Source organism: Battus philenor, unplaced genomic scaffold, assembly GCF_028537555.1.
Source record: "Battus philenor isolate CCGP_79_NKW_IND1 unplaced genomic scaffold, ilBatPhil1.0.hap1 SCAF_20, whole genome shotgun sequence".
NCBI lineage: Eukaryota > Metazoa > Arthropoda > Insecta > Lepidoptera > Papilionidae > Battus > Battus philenor.
This window is the reverse complement of record NW_027181683.1, coordinates 265097-286561: the sequence shown is the minus strand read 5'-3', so window position 1 is coordinate 286561 and position 21465 is coordinate 265097. Positions and strand designations below refer to the sequence as shown.

At 34.6% G+C, this 21465-nt stretch overlaps 1 protein-coding gene across 1 annotated transcript; it reads right to left on the bottom strand.

Moving 5' to 3' along the window:
- Nucleotides 1-11722: 11722 nt before the first annotated feature.
- Nucleotides 11723-20370, bottom strand: LOC137922937 (trypsin-like). Its single transcript, XM_068766048.1, has 6 exons — nucleotides 20092-20370; nucleotides 14963-15070; nucleotides 14574-14694; nucleotides 13945-14097; nucleotides 12810-12938; nucleotides 11723-11931 (listed from the first exon to the last, which is right to left on the bottom strand). The coding sequence occupies exons 1-6, from the start codon at nucleotides 20368-20370 to the stop codon at nucleotides 11723-11725; spliced, it is 999 nt and encodes a 332-aa protein (XP_068622149.1).
- Between the last annotated feature and the right edge of the window lie 1095 nt (nucleotides 20371-21465).

The following is a 21465-nucleotide window of genomic DNA, read 5'->3' as shown; positions in this document are numbered from 1 at the left end:
GTGAGAGATAATGTAAAAGACTCTTCGGCTAGAACAGTGATTCCCAAAGTGGTCTATATCGACCCTTAGGGGTCAATGACAACCTACAAGGGGTCTACGTCAGCGAAAAAAAATTTGCGGGTCCATGAAATGAAAATGGGGGTCCACAGACTGGACATCATTAGCCGAGGAAATTTAAGATTAACCCATACAAAATTGACGCCAAATGTTGATAATTTATTATTAAAGCATCAGGTTCATCCTTCTCACTAAAAATATTGACTTATTGCTTATGTTATTTTCTTATAGTTTATTTTATGTTTATTGAATGTTACGTATATTTTACATAACAGATACAAAATTTTATTTTGAGTAGTTTTAATTTAAATTCAATTAATAAATGTATAAATTATCATGTGTTTTTACTTTAAGTTTTTAACACTAAACTTCACTACAGTTAGAAATTTACAGGAAATCAATATAAGGTAAGTAGGGCTTCTACCCACCACGGAAAAACATGGCAAGGGGTCTACGACACAAAAAAGTTTGGGGAACTCTGGGCTAGAATAACTTCTAGACTTTAAAATAAATTAAATATATTAAAATTATGGTTTGCTATGGTTAATATACAATAAAACCTTATATATGTGTAAAACAATGTTATATATAATAAAATGACCGATATATACATTTAGTATTACTATTACATACAGACTAGTAACATATCTTTCTTTAAGCTCCATAAAGTTAATAACTTATTTATATACAAGTGTTTTGTAATAAACTCAGGAAAATAAAGGTAATACTGGTTTAACATATATTAACGTGATGTTGATGGAGTACACCAATACCTCGATTTGCGTCGTTTCGTTTTGCGTTTTTTTCGAAGTTGTGTCGCTGCTTAATTAGTACTTATTTTCACTGTGCGTCGTTAGATTTTCGAGGTTGCGTTGTTTTGGGTTCGAATCTTTAATTTTGTTTTTTGAAATTTTCTTTTTTTTTTAATGATGGCAACACTTTTGTTTCGAATTGCGTCATGCCATCAAAACTCGGGGATTTCCTTTCTAACTAAAAACAACGCAATTTGAATACAGTTTTATTTTTACTTTTTTTTTTGCTAATTTTAGAGTTCAGTTTCAATTACGTAGTGTGTTGTAATTTAGTGTGTTGTGCTTTTTTTAAAAGAAAATAATAAATTTATATAAATTTTTACGTCTTGTTTCTGGTTACAAAAAAGGTGAATATTTTTCCAATTTATTTATTTGCAGAGTTACATCATTTTTGTTTTTTAAATATTTACTTTGTTCAATTTTCTTTATAAAAAGTAGTATTTTCGTGACCCTGGAACATATCTTCGATCTTTACATGGTTTGCTATAAAAAAATCCTAATTCACTTTGCGGCTTTTCAATTTGCGTCGTGTTTTTTTGGAACCTAACCACGACGCAAAGTGAGGTATTGGTGTACATTGAACTAGCCTGGACCCACCCTGAATCCCATCACCATACTCTACTCCCCCCGTTCCTCTTTCAAGACCATAACGAGCCGTACTAAGAACGTCCACATTGACTCCATCTCAAGGTTTCCACAACCCACTCATCACACCATATCCTCATCATCATCAGTTATTCACAACTCAGCACAGAGTTCACATATAGCTTTCCGTCAGATGATGGGCGAATTAGCGAATTCAGGCTAGTCTTATCATGTTAAATTCACGGACCCTGCAAAAGCCTTCTGGTTAGGAGTATTAACATCAACATATACAATATAAGCTTAGCTAGTTTACATATTACTGAAGAACAAAGTTTTCTCTTTGATCATTAGTAAATATTAATCTTGTTTATACAAAATGTTATATAATTCTATTTTAACACATTATACCGTTGGTGACCACAAGCCAGTCAAAATTTAACCCCTAATAACCTTGAGTTTCAATTTTGATACCAATCTTTTAAATCGAATGTTCAAATTACTATTATTTTTTTTTTACAGGTTGGCTGTACGTATTTTACTGTTGTATAATATTCTTTCCAACGAAATTAAAAAAATCTATTTTTCCCTTCATCTAGACCCTCAAGCAAACACAGTAATATTAAAAAAAAATCACTTTCGTAAATCAGGCTACTAAGGGTTAAAATTCCAAATATCTTTATTAAAATAGCTGTTTATATGCGCTTTTGAATCGTTGATTTAACATGTGTAGTTAGCTACCGTCCGCTTGGAACACTGATCTGCTAACAGGCAGCTAGAAACTCTACAGCTGTTCTTTTTAAATGAAATTTAACAATTTTTAATGTCAATTATACAGGCGTGGCGTAGGTCGGCACCCCACTAAGAGGATCGATGACATTGTCAAAATCGCTGGACGGCTGCGCAGGACCGGCCATTGTAATAATCTTTGTGGTAAGCCATTCCCTTTCAGTGGGCGTCTACCAGCCCACATGAATGAAATGAATGAATGAACATAATGCGGAACCTATCATACCATTTATATACAAAAGCACAACATTGGAGGACCCCCCGTGCTTCTGTGAACCGGGCGTGGACCAGACCGTGATCCACCTTGTGGCCCGGTGTCCCGCATTCGGGGGACTCCGGCACGGCTTCGAGTGCCGGTCTGGCGTTGAAATCAGGGAAGAGACAATAGCCTCCCTCATAGACGAAAAAGAAACTAGGAAAGACATCCGCGCTTGTTGCAAAAAAATAGTTAAAAACGTTATACAAAAAAATAAAAATCCAAATATACAATAAGAAATGTGATAAAATGTGATAAAATAAAACTCAAATGTGATATATAATGTATTAAAGAAAATAAGTAAAAATGTAAAATGAAAAAATGTACTAAGAAAAGAGGAAAGAATGATAGATGAACAGAGCAAAAGGGTAAAAAAGTAGAAATGTAGCATGAAAGATATCTATCTAATAGACCGAAAGAGAAAGTAAAATATGAAAGAAGAGGGAGAAAAAAACAATCATGTAAAAAATTAAATTACAAATAAAGTCCCTGTCCCACCATAAATAGGGGTACGAGAGGGCCCCCAATAGCGGGGGTCATATAAAAAAAGCACAACATTAAATTAAAAAGTAACAGAAGAAAATCTGTCGTAAAAATTAAAAAGAGAATGATTTTGTCCCTGGAAGAAGAATTGTAGGAGTAATTAGAGTAAAAAAAGGACCAATATTTAGCCACTTCCGCACATGCAGTGGTAGTCGTGCAATGAAATGCACCGCCCGCCAGCCCGCTGATAAATGCGGCAAATAATGCGAATTACACAACCGCCACCGCCAAATTACTCAACACGTGTTTCACCCCTCCACGGGGCATCTTCAGGAGTTATGTTACACCGATTAATGCCAAACGCAGGGTCTTAGAAAGAGAAGAATAATTAGAAAAAAAAGAGAAAGAGTAATTAGAAATACAAAGCATGCAGCAGGCGAAGGGTTGTTACGTATGTTCGGGCGATATCGCTCGCTTGAATGAATCGCTCGGCGCGTAATTAATTAGGTTATGCTGCGCCTGATATCGCGAGGAGTCACGTGCGGGTGGCAATGCATCCGTCAGATAAAACAGGATAATTAACTCATTGTAAATGTTACAGAAAATTATTTAATTACATAACACTATAAGCAAGGCATAGACCTCTCCCAAAGATATGGAGATATTCTAGATATTCTATAATCACCGCGTTTGGCAGGCGGGTTGGCAATCGCAGTGTGGTATTATGGTACACAGAGGACGCTGCTGCCCATCCTCTGGAAACTTGTTTGTGAGCAGTGGGAATCCTATATAATTATTGCACAAAATGTGAAGTACATAATATTGTATCCCGGAAATCGAATCCGTGGCTAATGATCGCCGGTGTACTCTACCGCTGGGCGACCACTACTCGCTTGTTTATAATTAAACAATGTCTTTAAAAATTAAAGTAATTAATTCTGATGATTTTATCACTTGAATAAACTTTTACCGCAGTTTTGTTTTAATGTTTTAAATTTTGTCCAAAGTATATTTGATATTAATATCATCGTCAAAGGCATTTAACGGTCTTTAGCACTCGGGCAGCGACTTGAAATAAAATAATGTACCAACTAATATATAATTGAGTAAAACTTCCAAATTTGTATTGTTAATATGTATAAATTTTAGCTGTATTTACCCTTAAGAGAAAATGATTAACCGTTGTCGTGCCTCGCAGCTGGGAGACGAAGGATCCGTATCAAATAGCGGCAACCCTCTCCCAATTGTCTGCGTTTAGTACGAGCCAAAAAAAAATATTGTAAAAAAAATATTATCGTCATAAACTCTAACAAATTTTATTCGGGATTGTCTTAAAATTTGTCAAATATGGTGTCACCTTAGTCACGTGTCGGGCGACACCGACGCGGCCGGCCGGGGCAAGCGATAGTAGCTCTTAATGTTGGAGATCGAAGGTCGAGTCGTGTTTGTTGTTTATCGCTCCCAAATAAACAGCCGTCACCGGCCCAAATGTTTCGGCCGCGACCTCGGGCGCAGGTACGAATCGGGTTTCATTAAAGGGTTTTATTTAGTTCGACCCGTACGGAATTTATTTGGATCAAAATTAGAAATTGAAATTTAAGCACCTTCCCGTTGTCGGATTGATCTGAAATTTGGTACACACATTTAATTTAGATGACAATACGATATAATAAAATCAATAACTTTATAAATCTAAGATGGCCGCCGATACAAAATGGCGGATTACGTATTTTTCCTTAACCCCCTCAATATGGGTATCAAATGAAAGGGCTACACTAGTAAAACACGATGATTATGTCAAAATTTAAAATTCAAGATGGACGCCGTTCCAATATGGCGGACTAGGAACATATTATCCCACAACCACCACAATATGGGTATCAAAAAACCGTTTAATTTAAAAGTTTTTTAAATGTATTTATTATTATTTGCTCTCGCCGCCAAATGTAGTCAAGTTACAACTATTATCTTAATGCTAGTGTTAAAATATTTGCATAGATGGCGCTTTGTTATGGTACGATGAAAGCCTATGACTACAAATGTTTGTGAGGTTAGGTTTTGCCTAATCTTGGGAGACCTAGGAAGAAAGTTTCAAGTCAAAGTAGCTTTATTATAAAATATCGTCAAGTTAAAATTAAGTCCACGTTAGTTCGTAACTTACAAGAAAGTCAGATAGGTTTATGATTTAGTTATTAATAATTGTATTATTAATAAATAATTAAACAAAATCAAGACAATTAAATCAATCAATTTGTCGTGAACATATTCATATATAGAGTAATATGCCTTTTAACAGAGTGCTTAATAAAAATATTAAAATTTACAGATAATAAATTTATCTTTATTTAAAATGTCGTTTGGTCATTTCTTATAGAATCGTATATATAGACCTACAAATGAATAAGATACTTTACGCAATCTAACGTTAGGAGCAAGTTTATCTGTATTCCTTAGATCGCGCTAATGGAGACCATTATTTATATTAAATTAATTAGGATTTTCATGTACATAGGTTACCGTAAATATATAATTAGTGTGATGTGTGTTAGTGTTTAAATGTATTTCTTAGTGAATCCTGTGAACCTATTGTGTTGATGGCTCGAATAGTTCATTTAATGAGCATAAAATTTAAATCTCTCTCGAGCTGCGGTAGCTCAGCGGTAGAGTAAAGAGAGTTGCCATCGTAGGTCACGGGTTCAATTCCCGAGATACAGTCTTATATAATTCACAATTTGTGCAGTAATTGTATAGGAATGCCATTACTTATGAACAATTTACCAGAAGATGTGCAGCTGCATCCTTTGCGTATTATATTACAAACCTAGTCAAGACTGGAGACTGTAGTATATTCACCCATGTATATCTTAGGAAAGCTGCTACGTAAAGTAATGTCGCAAGAGGTCCCTGGACCCCAGCGCAAGACGGGTCATAGTGGCAATCTTTGAGAAAGGTCTATTTCTTGCTGAGGGCATTTATAGGTTGAAGTTGCGACTGAAGCTTGTGAACATTGTTGTAAATAGATTGAAACAATCTAATATATAAAATTCTCGTGTCACGGTGTTCGAACTCGAACTCCTCTGAAACGGCTTGACTGACTTTTACCAAATTTAATATGCGTATTCAGTAGGTCTGAGAATCGGCTACTATCTATTTTCTATACCCCTAAGTGATAAAGGTTGTTCACACTTAAAAAAAAATATTTTTTTAACGAAATTTTTTGTTTTTATTTTTTTTATGATACAGCATACAAGAATACATACAACCATAAATTTTCACTCCTCTACGATCAACCCTTATTTTTTATTTGTAAATTAAAATATCAATTTTTTTTTGCAAAACAACGTTTGCGGGATCAGCTAGTATATAAATAAATAACAAACACTGCGGACATAAATGTGATCTCTGCGCGGGTCCTTATCACAGTACCCCGCCATCTCTTCCTTATCTTTAGGAAAACTAGGCTAGATGTTCATATGAAATCTAATTCCGCTGCAGTCGCTCTTGTCGCGTAAAACAACTGCGCGCAAAATTAAGCAAATTGCATCACGCACGCATTATCGCTGATGTGCGTGACCTAGTTCAATATCCGGTCGACATGTTAAAAAAAGCAACCATTACCGATGTACAAAGTCAGCATTAATTACCTATGTATCAGATATTCTTTCAACGTATATGTTTTCTTCTCGAGGAGGCTTAGATGTAGAGATCCTCAGGTGTAAATTGAGGTTCTATGTTCTAATTAATGTAAAGTACGTGTGAAGTAAACCCATGAATTTCGTAAGCATTCTTATTATGGAATACTATTTCAGAGCATGTTTAAAATGAATTGTTCTGTTTTGAAAGGAGAAAAATATTATTATAAAATATGTTCTAGCAATAGTAGCCGAGCGATAGAGAACTAATCTGATTCGATTCCCGGGATACAACAATATATGATTCACACTTTGTGTTTTAATTATATAGGAGCTGCAGCTGTTCATAAACAAGCTTCCAGAGGATGGGTGTATATATAGTATATATATATATATATATACTATATATATATATATATATACTAGCGTTGTTTTGCAAAAAAAAATAAGTAGTTGATCGTAGAGGGGTGAAAATTTAGGTTTGTATGTATTTTTGTATGCTGTATCATAATAAAATAAAAACCAAAAAAATTGTCTAAAAAATTAAAAATAAAATTTAGGGGTGGACCACCCTTATCACTTAGAGGTATGGAAAATAGATACTGAATACGCATGTAAAATTTGGTAAAAATCGGTCAAGCCGTTTCGGAGGAGTTCAAGTTCGAACACCATGAGTATTATATACACACACGAGAATTTTATATATTAGATATTACCAATAATCATTACTTTATTTATATTGGGTGCGTATTTATCTTATTAATTATTTGATACTCTTTTTAAATATCGTATTTACTTGTTTCATTTACCTTCATTATTTTATCTCTGCACCGCGCAAATAGTCAACTGGTACAAAATGCGTTCAGCATTAAACTCGTCGATATACATAAATAAAATGTAGTTACTGGTAATAATTGAATAATAATCATATAGAAACAAGCAATATTTCATTAAACGACACATTTATTGGGACCCTCGTGAGGTCAAAAGTCAGTGGGACAAGCGATAACTGCGTCAGAAGCGATGTCACACCGTATGTGGGATGTACATAATTTTTTTATACGTACTGACTACTTAAACTACAATAAAAAAATGTTATTACAGTGAGGCAATAATTTTTTTTTATTCAATTTTAAAGAACGTTTAAAAAATCAAGACATCTGTCGCTTCGGATGTGGGAATAATACAACTTTTCACTGTCGAATCACTACATTGATTGCGGTGGTGTCTATGCTGACTACATATGCACTCCTTCTTCTTTCTAGCCGATGGACGCCCACTTCAAGGCATGGGTCTCTCCCAAACATCGCCACGATGACCTGTCTACCCACACCTCGTCTACCAACTCGTGATCACCACTCGACAACCTTTCTGCCCCAATAACCATCGGTTATTTAATGAAATCAGGCATTACCTTGCGGAAGTCCATCCTAAGTAAGAAAAGGACCAATACTTAGCCACTTTGATTTTTTTCATATTCTTTAAAATGAATACAGCCTTTTTCGAACAATTAAGTAAGAAAAGGACTAATACATAGCTACTGCAACTCAACACGTGTTGAGTGATTTAACGGTGGTAGCTGTGTAGTTCGCATTGTTTGCCGCATGCGCATTTGTCAGCGGGCTGACGGGCGGTGCACTTTATTGCACAACTACCAATGCATATGCGGAAGTGGCTAAATATTGGTCCTTTTCTTACTGGCCATCGGTTACGATGTGATGTGGCGCGCCCACCGCCACTTCAAATGAGCAATTGCTCAAACTACGTCGATGATATTAGTTCAGTCCCTCTAGCATTGTTTTATTAACGAAAAATACCTCATTACTAAAATTTTCTGTTCTGTGTAAGGGACCTCAGATCCTATTGTTACTTTATTGTGCCATCAAATTCAGTCATACACAAGGAACTTCAAACATGGCTTCTGCTCCAGCGTGTTGATACGATTTTGGTCGCATAAAACAAAACTCCAAGGGGTTTTTAGATCTCATAACGCAATAATCGTGCTAAAGTACATTTCCAGATAAGTTTACCAACTTCTGTAGAATCAAAATAGCTGTTGATGAATAGGAAACTTTAACCCTTTCCACTCCAAGGCTGTTATGTAGCATCGATAAAATATAATTGAATTATAGTATCTTGCGATTCTAGAATATATTTCATTCATTCGTGATTCAAACATTTTAGTAACAAAACTCTTTCCTGTTTTAAAATTTTCCGCAAAAAGAAGTATTACACCATGTCGAGTATCACTCGACAGTGGAGCTTGTGGAACAAAATCAGTGTCGAGTGACACTCGACATTGGAGTGGAAAGGGTTAAGAGTAGGGACAGGTTTTCTATCTTTATTAAAAGCAAAAACTGTTATGTATACACCGCACGACAGTTCCGTGCGGAACTTTCACACAGACTTCTTGCATTTGGCAATGTTACAAAACTCTAGACCATACACCAGTTAGAATAACATCATGTCACTTTGGTCGTTGATTGAAGTTTCTCGTATGTCAACAAAACGATTTTAGGGCATGGTCGGGCCTTACGAATTATCAAGCGGCCGGAAAAGTGTAATGGTTCAAGTGGCCGCAACGGCGTAAGCTAGAAATCTGGATAAGATCACGTGTCCACGTTTTTCTTTCCGACGTATGTTGTGTGATAAGATAAGAAAGGTTAAATGCATTGATGAACAAATCTCTAATCTGTTTACACAAGCTACACTATACATAGTTTGTTATTGTAACACAGTGGCAGAGAACTGAGATTTGCGATTGTAGGTCGCGGATTCGATTCCCGGTACACAATTTTAAAATTTACTTTTGATACATTAAATGTATAGGATAGTCATTGCTCACAAACAAGTTTTCAGAGGATGACAGCAGTGTGCGATCGTCAATACGCCTACCAAGCAGAGCATGGTGTATATCGCCTAATTAATAGAAGAAAAATCCGACAGGCTAGTGTTTCTTGATAATTGAAAACAAATAGCAAAACATGTAATTAATGTAAACAAAACTAATACAGGTACAAAACAATAAGAAATAATTATAAAGTAAATAAAACAAAAACAATGAAATCTGGGATAAAATTTAATATAACCAAATCCTAAATTGTAAAATAAAAGATAAGATAAAGTAAAAATAACTAAAAGCTGTGATAGTAAGAAACGAGGCGAAGAAAGTGAGGCGATGAATGAATGGCAGAAAGTAAATAAAAGAAAGATAGAAATTGTAGAATGTATGTAGAAGAAAGATAGATCACGTGAAGTATGACAGAAGAGCATGGAAATAAAAAAGAAAAGAAAGTGAATGATTAAAAGATAAAACGTCCCATTAATAAGGTAGGGAAACGAAAGGACCCCAATAGCGGGGGCCATTAAATGAAATAGTACATGTACTTTAAACAACACAATAACAGCTCTTTATATATACATGTATATATAAAGAGCTGTTATTATATATATAATTGGAAAATGTCATCAATCAAATCATCAATGCACCAGAAAAGAGAACATTCCATATTGTATGTCAAAAACCACTACAATAAGGAACAATAATGGGGCGAAAATTTTGATGATTTCAATCGTTTTAAATCAATGGGTAACAAAAAATAAATGTATTATTTTTCTAATATATTTATTACAGTACTAAAACTATATAGCTAAGATATGTATTTATTACATCTATTAATATAATTACAACATTAAATATAACAATTGTACAGAGAATCTTAGAATTGAAATACAATATTATGGTTCGTGTGGTAACTGTATACAATAAACTCTTTGGCGTTAAACTAAACCAAAAAATACTGCTTTGATTAAATATAAATAAAGAAAATTTTAAAATACTTTATAACTAACTTAAATAGATACATTTTTACTGAAAAATACCTTTAGTTAAATCATTTTTGTTTTCCAACTTTCTTAGAAAAGAATGAACGGAGCACTGTCTGCTATGAACTTCAATTGCCATCTAGCGGTGATTGGCAAAACAAAAAGTTTCTCACGCCATCTAGCGGTAGTTAACAAATCAGATTTTTTTATTTAGAAATATTTTTTTATTAATACTGTATATGCCTCTTAACTTATGTGAATATAATTAAGGTTTAAATATCAAAAATAATTTGATTTCTTAAGAAAAGCTGGTCGTTACCTGAAATGTTTTAGAAGCGTTTTTTTCCCAAATAGCATTAAAATTTAGGATGATGATTTGAATAAGGGATATCTCAATCGTGTGCATCGAGTATTGCTAATAACTGTTGATTGGAATTGTAGGGACTACAATAACTATATATGACATCAAGAAGTGTGTTTAATATCTTGAATACTGTATGTATCTGACTAACCGTGTTTGAATATGTCAACAAACGCATTGATTCTCCTTGTAAATCTTCTAAGCAGATGATAGTTTAGTTGTTCGTGTATTTATTCAGGTGCAAAAACTTTTGCAATCCTTCCCAACTTTTCCCAAACTAAGAAGAAACAAGAGATTTTCATCTAATTACGTACTCATCACCATATCTCAGGAATTTTAAGGCTTTATGGCTTTATATTTAGTAGAAATATTTGATTCTCCAAGGAAAGATTAGCTAAGAATGGATTTTACGTAATAATGGGCTGAGAGATGTTTGTGAAAAAATGGATTTTTTAAATAATAATTTGAGCCTAAATGTTTTTGGCTTGCTAGCTAAAGGCAGCGCGGGTAATACGAAGCAGACGGGCGACGCTTAGTATTAAAGTCAGAAATAATAAAATTTCCAGTGTGTCTGTGCACAAATAACATGTTTGCTATTCCTTTAGAATGTAAATTAGCAAACGTGGCCTAGAGGAACAAGAAAAATAATTCAAATGCTTAATATAAAAGTGAAATATGAACAATTTTGAAAATATCTCTTCATCACAAAGAAGTGCGAAGATATGGTTCAAATTAAAGAAGAATATAAACATGACAAAGTGTATCATGTTGCTTACTTTTAAATAAATCAAAAATATTTAACTAAGACAAATTGGAGAACGTAATAAAATATAAATGTCTTCTCCAAAAGTAAGGTACCTACATTTTTTACTAACTTATTATTTCCTAGGTTATTCTAGAAGTAGCGCTCTTCACTTAGTTCAGGTTATAATAATTTGTGGCCAATACCAGCAGCCGTTGACTTAATCCAGTCCACGTAGGAAGCGACTCTTGTGTAGACTCCGGGGCGTGCGCGCCGCGCGCATCCTGAGCCCCAGGAGACCACGCCGTGCAGTTGCCAGCGGCCTGCCGCTTGGCATGCCAGAGGACCACCCGAGTCTCCTCTACACGCATCAACACCTCCTGCCAGAACGCCTGCAGAGAAAAAAATATTAAGATAACACAAATACTAAGAGAGTGGTGTTTTTTGTTTTGTTAGGGCCTTTCGTACACCCCTACCATGTGTATCAGGGACCTTTCTTACAATAGTAATTTGTTCACGTACTCTCTTATTCTCCTTGCTCCACCTCACACTAAATTCCATTCCTTTCCATTCTTTTCTATGAACACATACATAGCTTTGTCTCTATGGTCCTACGTTCATATATTAAATTTATTTCTTTATTTGTTGAGTTTAAATATGAATCTAAATTTTCTTTGTTAATTCTTATTTCTTACTGGCTAGTAATAGTAGACGACAAAGAGACGAATAGACGTAGCCACGTCACAGATTAAATTTATCACGATTTTGAAATTTTTTATCACATTTATTTGTACTCATTATTTATCACCTTTTATTATTGTTCTTATAACTTTTGTACAAAGATCTAGAAAAATCTGTTCATACTCCTTATTGCTTACTAATAAAGCGTTGCTATTCTCTCTGCTAGCAGAGACTGACATTCCATTCTTAATAACCCGAAGATGGCACAGCTGGTGAACAGGTGAACCACGGAGTGGCTTACTTATTACTAATATGGTATGTACAAACAGAACATTCCCAGTTTTTTGGACTAAAACAACCTGAGAGGAAGGTTATTGTGTGATATTTTTCTGATCGTTGTTTGTCTCTGTATTTATTATACTCAAAGAAGTGTTAAAAGTTTAGATTCTGACACACTTTAGTGCTGTATCTGATATAAAAGATGCCAGAACATATATCACTTCACTATTACTAACCTTTTGCCAGATTTAGCAGGCCTATAATTTAGGTTTAAAGTTTAGAGTTTGATTAACCACTAAAATGTACCCACCTGCACATATCATAGAGTCCAAAATGGGCTGCTGCCGTCCTCCCAGCACTTGATTCTTCCTGCAGGTCTCCAAATCCATAAGTGGCACGTCAGCTGCCCTCAGTATCGGCGCGAACGTCTCCGTGCCTTCTGGAAATTTAATAACAAACTTGATCAATTTCAATTTTGCTCCTGTTTCTTTAACGTAAGACTTATTTTGAGCCACTACAGTAGAATCGCTTTGGATCCTCGGCACTTGCAATTTAAAATTGTAGATTCAACTGCCTCTACCAGACTTGACGCAGTCTTGCAGTTCAGATATTGCTTATGGTGAAGACATGGGTTCACTTGATCATCTTTATAAATTATTTCATAGAGTAACTATCTAGTTTCATGATAGATTCTTCTCCATAGAATCAACATCCAAAGTCTATTGCTTATCAAAGCCTATTCATAAGAATGTATATTTGTATCATTGTTGCATATCAGCCGACAGAAGCCATAGGCCTCCACCAAATATTGCAAGGATGACCATCATTCGATAGTCTTGCCTGTGCTCAATCATTAACTAACTTAAGTTAAGTTCTTTAATAACAGCTTAACTTAATTATGTCTTAACTAATGATGTAACTTATAAAAAGATTCTCTCGTCGATACTTTAAGTAAATAAGGAAGGGACTAATATATAGCTACTTTCGTTATGCAGCAGTAGTCTCAGAGACTGTGGATGTCCCGTGGAGGGGTGAAACACGGGTAGAGTGAATTAACGGTGGTAGTTGTGTTTCGCATTGTTTTGCCGCACGCGCATTTATCAGCGGGCTGGCGGGCGGTGCACTTGCACGACTACTGCTGCATAGCTGAAGTAGCTATATATTAGTCCCTTCCTTAGTTAGGATGAACTTCCAGAAGGTAACGCCTGAATCTATTTTATACTTTGGGTTACAATGCGTCGATGTCATATAACAAATCATTAGTTATGTCAATTTTTATAATGAATTTAAGGCTTAGTTTGTTAGTTTACTTTGTGTACGAGTGCACAGTGTACATTTTAATGATATTTTCGTCTATTACAGCCTGAAAATTCGTCCTTTAAAATTAATATCAATATAAATCGAGACATATTATTATGCTAAATGAAATTTATAAATCTTGGTACCTGCCTGATACCCCCAGCCGCTGACGGAGCACCAGCGCCCCGTGGCCGCAGTATCCTCCGGCAGGCAGATGGGCCGCACGTGGGAGTTGAACTGGACGCCGTTTCCTGACCTGGACACCAGGACCAAGGCAATGTCGTTGCTGTGCGGACCATCTGAGGAGTAGAAAAAAGAAAAAAATTATATAACACATTGGTGAATCACTGTCCTTGAAATAGAGTCTATAAAAGAGACTATATCTCAAGAATAAAGAGACTCGTATATAAGCCAAGTAGAACGGTTAATGTTTGCTGAAAGGTATTTTGCACATATTTTTTTAAATTTATATCTTCAATAAGGTATATAATAATTTTTAATGCTATGTCACATATAAAGGAATACATAACAGAACCATTACTTAAATTGTAACTTTAAATGTAATTTTAACTTTATGTGTACTACTAATAAGTGAATCTGTTAGATTTTATAGTCTTCAATATTTGTCTTTAAAGAACTTGCAGCCATCGGAAAGATTGTTGGTAAGATTGAGATGGTGAGGAACTGTGAGAAGTGCCCTTGAAGACTGGACACTCTTCTGCCAAGAGCACAGATCTATGATGTACCCTTTTTAATCTTAATTACAGATACTCACTCTTTCTAAAGTCTGGATGTAGAACCACCTTCTCCGCGAGGAATCGGTGCTCGTGCTTATCCTGCACCTTCAGCCTATGTTCCCCCACCACTATACGAATATGATCCAGCTGAAGTGGTTGCTGGAATTGTAAAAGTATTTATTAAGTATCATAGTTTTGAAACTTGAACTTACACGTTCGTTACCATAACATCTGTTTATACTGAGATCAAAAAATAAGATGAATTTCTTTTTAAAATGTAAATTCTTTTTAATCCTCCAAATCAATTACATCCCCTTCTAATAAAAATAATAGGTAATTAAAAAGGTGCAATTGTCCAAAGTGCTTTAAAGTTAAAGAGTCACTACCGCTCAGAGAACACAACTGAAAAGCAAGAAACTCTGCTCACCTTATCAAAGCAGTGTGCAGCTGAAAGAACCAGGCGCTGGGCGATCACAGCGCCCCCGCAGTGATGTTCAAACGTCAACTTGTCAGGGTCTAGCATCTGTATCTCCACCTGCAAATTTAATAATTTACTTATATAACAACGCTATATTAAAGTTCATATATATTATATGATCGGATTTGTATCAAAGAAATTAGACAGATTTATAAGGAGTCAATAGTCAAGTGAAGCATAAATTATTGATAATGTGTATTACCAGCTTCTTCCATTACAAAAATGTTCTCTTACTAATACTATTAATTTATGCTTCCCTTGTAAATAAAAGTTGTTTCTAAGTAAGAAAAGGACCAATATTTAGCCACTTCTGCACATGCAGTGGTAATAGTGCAACAAAGTGCACCGCCCGCCAGCCCGCTGATAAATGCGCATGCGGCAAACAATGCGAATTACACAACCGCCACCGTCAAATCACCGAACACGTGTTTCGCCCCTCCACGGGGCATCGTCAGGAGTTATGTTACACCGATTAGTGAACACAGAGTCACTCTCTCTCAGACTCTCTGTGTGGCGGGTGGTGCACTTTGTTGCACGACTACCACTGCATGTGCGGAAGTGGCTAAATATTGGTCCTTTTCTTACTTAGGATGGACTTCCACAAGGTAACGCCTGATTCCATTAAAAATAAAAGTTGTTTCTGTTAAATTTTGATCCAGCGACATCTATAGATAGCAAATGAGCTAAACGTTCACCCTTTTGAAACTTTCACACCTCTAATGCTAAATCAACCTACATAAAATAACTAAAAGATCTTTGACTACAATAAGAAGTAACATTAAAATGTTTATAAACAACATTTTATAATTTACATTTCAATAGCACAAATTATAATCAACAATAAAGGTATACACTATGATTATACCATAGATATTGAAAGTATTTGAAATTATAAAAGTGAAAGTTCGAATGACGAACGTTGCAAAATGGCGGCCGTGCGTCAAAATTTGACAGTTGGCGCGCTTTTGTAAAATTTTGGCTTCTGTCTAAAAGAGGTTAGGTTGTTTGCGTCGCTTGCATAACCTCTGCTTACGTAACTCGATAAAACAAACGGCCCGCTGTGGTTCATTACGTCCGTTAAAAATGCTCTCGCCATTGAATAGTATCTGCTTAATATGTAATAACAGAAATTGCGAAATTGTAGTAATGAAAGGCAATGATTTGTATGTCAATAAGTCCTAACTAAACACTCGTGTTTAGTGTTTTTGATGACGTCAAGTCATCGCTTTTACTTTTGATATTTTATCTGTATATAACATAAATAGATTTGGTTCTATAGTTAAGACCGTGGACCGGAAAGCGCAGCCAGAAAGGAAACTATGGGGGAGGCCTATACCCTCCATACAACGTCCCAACACTCAAATAATGAAAGATTATAAAAACGATATTTATCTTAATTAAATTTAGGATTAAAATAATTGACGCGATTAAAAATTATTGTACTATTACTATTAAAAGGCGTGTTTAATAACCTACGTTGAATTTAATCCATCTTGATTCAACACGAAAAACAGTTTTATAGGTGTATGACACGGATAAATTTTGAAAAAATAAATAAAACCTTTTTAACTAATAGTATATGAATAACTGTAACCTATAATCATACATTATGCAGAGCTGTGATAAAATACGTATATTTATGTTATTAAATCTCTTACTTTAACTATAAATAAATCGATAAGTTTGACTTTGACTTGATAAAATAATTAAAAAAATAGGGCTCGACACAAGATGTCATAATTTTCGCGCCAATTAGTTATGTAAATGAAAAATTGCGACTAAGCATGTTTTTCTCAAAAGATATATGTGATGTAACTTGTTAAATCATGTTAAAGGCATTGCATCGATGACTCCTTCACATGCAGCCAACGTCTTTATACACATTTGGAATTTTAAAAATATAAGTCGTGCATAATTTTTGTCTGTGCTTTTTACCGCCATCGCGGTGTTGCGTTCTGTTAATTTTCTTAACAAAAAATTAGGTTATTTTTACTTTAAAAAGATGGAACAAAAAGATTTTATTTTTTGATTTTGTTTTAAATTTATACAGTAAATATAAAATAAACATATTAACAATCGGAAATAGAAGAAATATTTTAAATACACACAAATTTGAAGAATCTTCAGTGATCGATAAATTTACATTTGACATGGCGTCATGTTCTTTAATTGTAAGACAAATTTGTCGTTTGCAAATCAATATACTACGGCGACAGAAATATGTTTCAGATTACTATATGAAATGATATTACTTTTATTAAATAACAATATTATACCAAAGGTGAAGTTTTAAATGGTATTGCATATTACTCATAACTCAATGTTATTACCTTAAGAATATGTATGATAAGAGAACAGTGGCAATAATACTAGGATAAATACTGTAATATTTTGGGAATGAAGTAGGGGGATAAAAGGCTAAGGGTGAAATATTTTATAACGAATGAAAGGAAAGAAAAAAATGAAAGATGTTGTGAAGGAAGATAAAGGAAAACTATAAATAAAAATAAAGAAATAAATAAGAAAATTATTACACCCGAAAATATAGTTCCTGTCCCAACAATATGACAGGGAAAACGAAAGGTCCTCTAAAAAGGAGGCCATGAAGAAAAATAGAATTGTAAAAAAGATTTGATGCAGATAATCGCTCAAATTTCTGGGATTCTCTTCATCCTTTATATTTACATATTCTCCTATTGAAGTGTATTGCACGTTTACAAATTCACAAAAAAAGAAAATAATTATCTTGTTGTTGGATGGAATTTTTTTAAAAACATGTAAAAAACCTATTGCCTGAATTTTTAATGACCCTTTCTTACATTAGGATTCGTTTGGAAACTTCATTGTATTAATTTGAAACATTCTATTCTTTTTCTTCTCGGTTTTATACACTTGTCAGAGTGATCGTGGTCATGACCCGGTTGGGCACACTACCCTCGCTTTGCGTCGCCATGTAACTTGGTATTTGGTGGAGTGAGAGCATTCATTTATTGAAATTTTAGCGGCAGTTTTCATGAGATCTGTTCATCCAGTTTAAGAGCGTCAACGAGATCGCTTGATCATCATAATATCAGCTGGCTTAGGCCTCTTTCAAAGATCGCCACGACAGCCTGTCCTGCCTGCCTACATCTAACGACTTCTCGCGACGTTAGCTACGTCGTCGTTCTACCTAATCGGAGGCTTATTCACACCATTATTCAACAAACTACTAATTACAGGCTACATTCAATAAAAAGGACATTTTATTATAAATATTAAATATATCTAATTAACATATACTTCTTCTCATTTGCGATCTCTTATCTGAGTGATCGTGGTCATTCCACGATCGGTTCTGGTACCCCCGCTGCTCACTAAGTATCGATGTTTTGCGGAGTGAGAGCTTTTATTTACTGACTTATTAGTAATGTCTGTCCAAGATGAAGATTACACGAGATCGCTTGTCTTCCACTTTGAAACCACGAAACATTTCATTGTGTCCTCATTACTTTTAACATGCCATTAGGGATTATTAATTTGATAGTAGTCTATGACAAATAGGGCTCTCCTTAATTCTTCCCATAACGTAAATAATAGATCACTGTGAATAATTCTAAGTAGATAATAATATGGATGAATAAGTAAGGTGACATTAAATACAAGTCGTTTTTACCTAGAGCATTATGGTTAAACATTTTAGTACTATCATAGAACACTCATCAGCGATGGTACTGCTACCTATTTAAGTTTACGCTAAGAGTATCCAAAGTAGACGTTAGGTTAGGATTGGTAAATCACAACCTTTTGGCCTGGATTCTCCAGAATAAGGCTCAGGTATTCCCTACCTGTCCTTAGAGGCGACTAGCATGAAGGAGCATCGGATTCGTAAACGTCAAAGGTTTTTTAGAGAACCTTCATCATCCATTCAAAGCGAACCTGAAAAGAGCAGCAACGCGAAGTGGTCTGGTACTGCCAAGGTACTGTGATAATGTAGATGGTGAACACCGAGGGTATTTTAGTGGGTAGAAATCCTACATAACCCTGTCCTTCCCCCAGAGGTCTGGGTATCTTATTTTCATGCAGATGATTTCCATACCAATACCAAAAAAAGTATTGGTAGATCACACTGTGTAATTCTGTTATTAAAGAAATAATATATATAAACTGTATTGGAGAATTGAGGGAGCTAAAGATGCACCAGTGTACAGCTGGTGTGAAGGGTGGAGGCGGTAGATCCTTGGTGAGATGTTAGTAAAAATAACAAAGCATCAAGGCACGGGCTTTCTCTAAAGATCGTAAAGATAATTGCGCTTGCGCTGCTCCTATACAGCGACCTTTACTTTGTCCTCGATCTATCTATAAGTTATATATATGGAGGGTAATATGGATTTCTCTGCTAATAACATTCATTAAACAATTTTCATAAAACTTTTCAAAAGGTTAGGTAAGAATTTTTTTTTATAATTGCTGTTGTCTGCACGTTTGACAATTCACGCGCTGCTAATATTGTCGTTTAACAGCTGCATCGATTAATATATTACTTATAAAAATGTATATTATATTAATATATTGCAGTCGAAATGCGACCTGACAAATATCTCTGTCAGGCTACCAGGAAAGCTAGCTCTGAATAAAATTATATCAAAGTTAAACGAATTTAGTAAATTATACATAATTTAAAAAAAATTAAAGACATTACGTTCTTTTAGTATTTATCTATCCCTAAATATATTTTATAGAGCCCATTTAAAAAACTCTAATAAAATATCTTTAATAATTTTCTTAAATTATTTTCCCTCCGAAACTTGTACCGCGCACAATTGACGCGGATCTTTATAAAAAAAGTAAAATAGTTTTTATATGTATTATTTATTTTATTTTTAAGTCATAAGTAGTTAAAGTTTTGTTTTTTTTTTCTTTCCTATTTATAATTCGTTAATTAATTTCCTTTTTATTTTATTTAATATTTGTGTTAATAATTGCGTATATAATATAGTTTTCATTTCTATTCTGTGGATGCGCAACTAACCTAAAAGAGAATACTGCAAAAACAATAGTAAGCTATTAATTAAACTAAAAAATAAATAAATGAATCTCACCTGCCAGGGGTAAGCCCCGTAGGGAGTCTCGGAGCCGCCGACAATCTTGCCTGTCCTCCTCGGGCTGAAGTCGACGGTTCTGGTTCCGCACTGCACTTTTTCAGGCTTCCCCGGCCGTGGCACGAGGTTCTGATTGAAATAGTTCGACGAGAAGCTTGAGAAAGCTTTCGATGGCCGAGTCCTGTTCCTATAGAACTCCATATGATTTATTTGATTCATAAAAAAATCGCCCAAGCAGTAATTTATGAGGACGAGAAAATTAAATAATTTCGTAAACATTTTATCACAAACTTATTTCTTAATATCACTTTAAATATTAAACTAATATTATTGAATATTTTTTTGTATGAAATATGCACTTAGAAAATTAGCATGTATGTGTTTGTTTATATCATGGTGCACAAGCCGCGTGCGCGCGCCGTGACTTCCGAAATCGGAATGAGGCGTCGCAGATGCGACCGATTTATGTTTTTTTTTCGTGTTCACTCGCGCGGCAAAGGATTCAATCACAATGCCACGCGTAACACATACGAGAATGTGGGTCACTGGATCGATCTTGAGATGCATCTTTTGTTATTCATGTACACACCATTGTTGTGCTCAACGACCGTCCGGAGCCGGATATAATTATGTTTGAATTAAAAATATAAAGCCTTTTTTTAATACAGTTACAAGGCCAAGGTAAGTGCCGCCATAGATTCGATAGGCGTGAATAAACTTATGATTTAACTTTATTACTGACTGAAAAAAAAATTCCGACCAGTCTAATAAAAATCTTTGCTTTTTGCTTGTTTTTTTTTAAATTAATTGTTGTAAAGTAAACACGTGTTTTAAAAACACCTGTCTATCATCATTACATTTATAAGACGATCACTGCTGAACATTGACATCCATGGTTGATAAATCTAACACCCGACAGTTGAAACATAACGTTGAAGACGGTAAACCAATACGAGTTAATTGCTTTTTAAACTTAATATATTTGTTTACTATCTTTCTCTATAGTTTTGTACTGCTAGAATTTATTGGCCTTTGATTGGAAGAAAGGTGAAATTTTAAAAATTTTAACTGAAAGTAAAGCTTTACGTTCAACCATTCAAACCTTTTACACCTGTAACTAATCATCCTGTAGATTTTCTTTTTCGTTATGTTATCTATAATGTGATCGACACTGGCTTTAAGTGTTTGCATCCTACAATAAGTTGGATGTGACCAAGTTACCAATGTATTTTAACACCATATAGCGTTCAACTACTTAAATCTTTTACGCCGATTGCCATTTTATACATGATTAAAAAATTACACGATCGCTGATGAAATAAAAATACCCTCAAAGTTCTGAATATTTTTATTTAAGTAGTCATTATAAACATA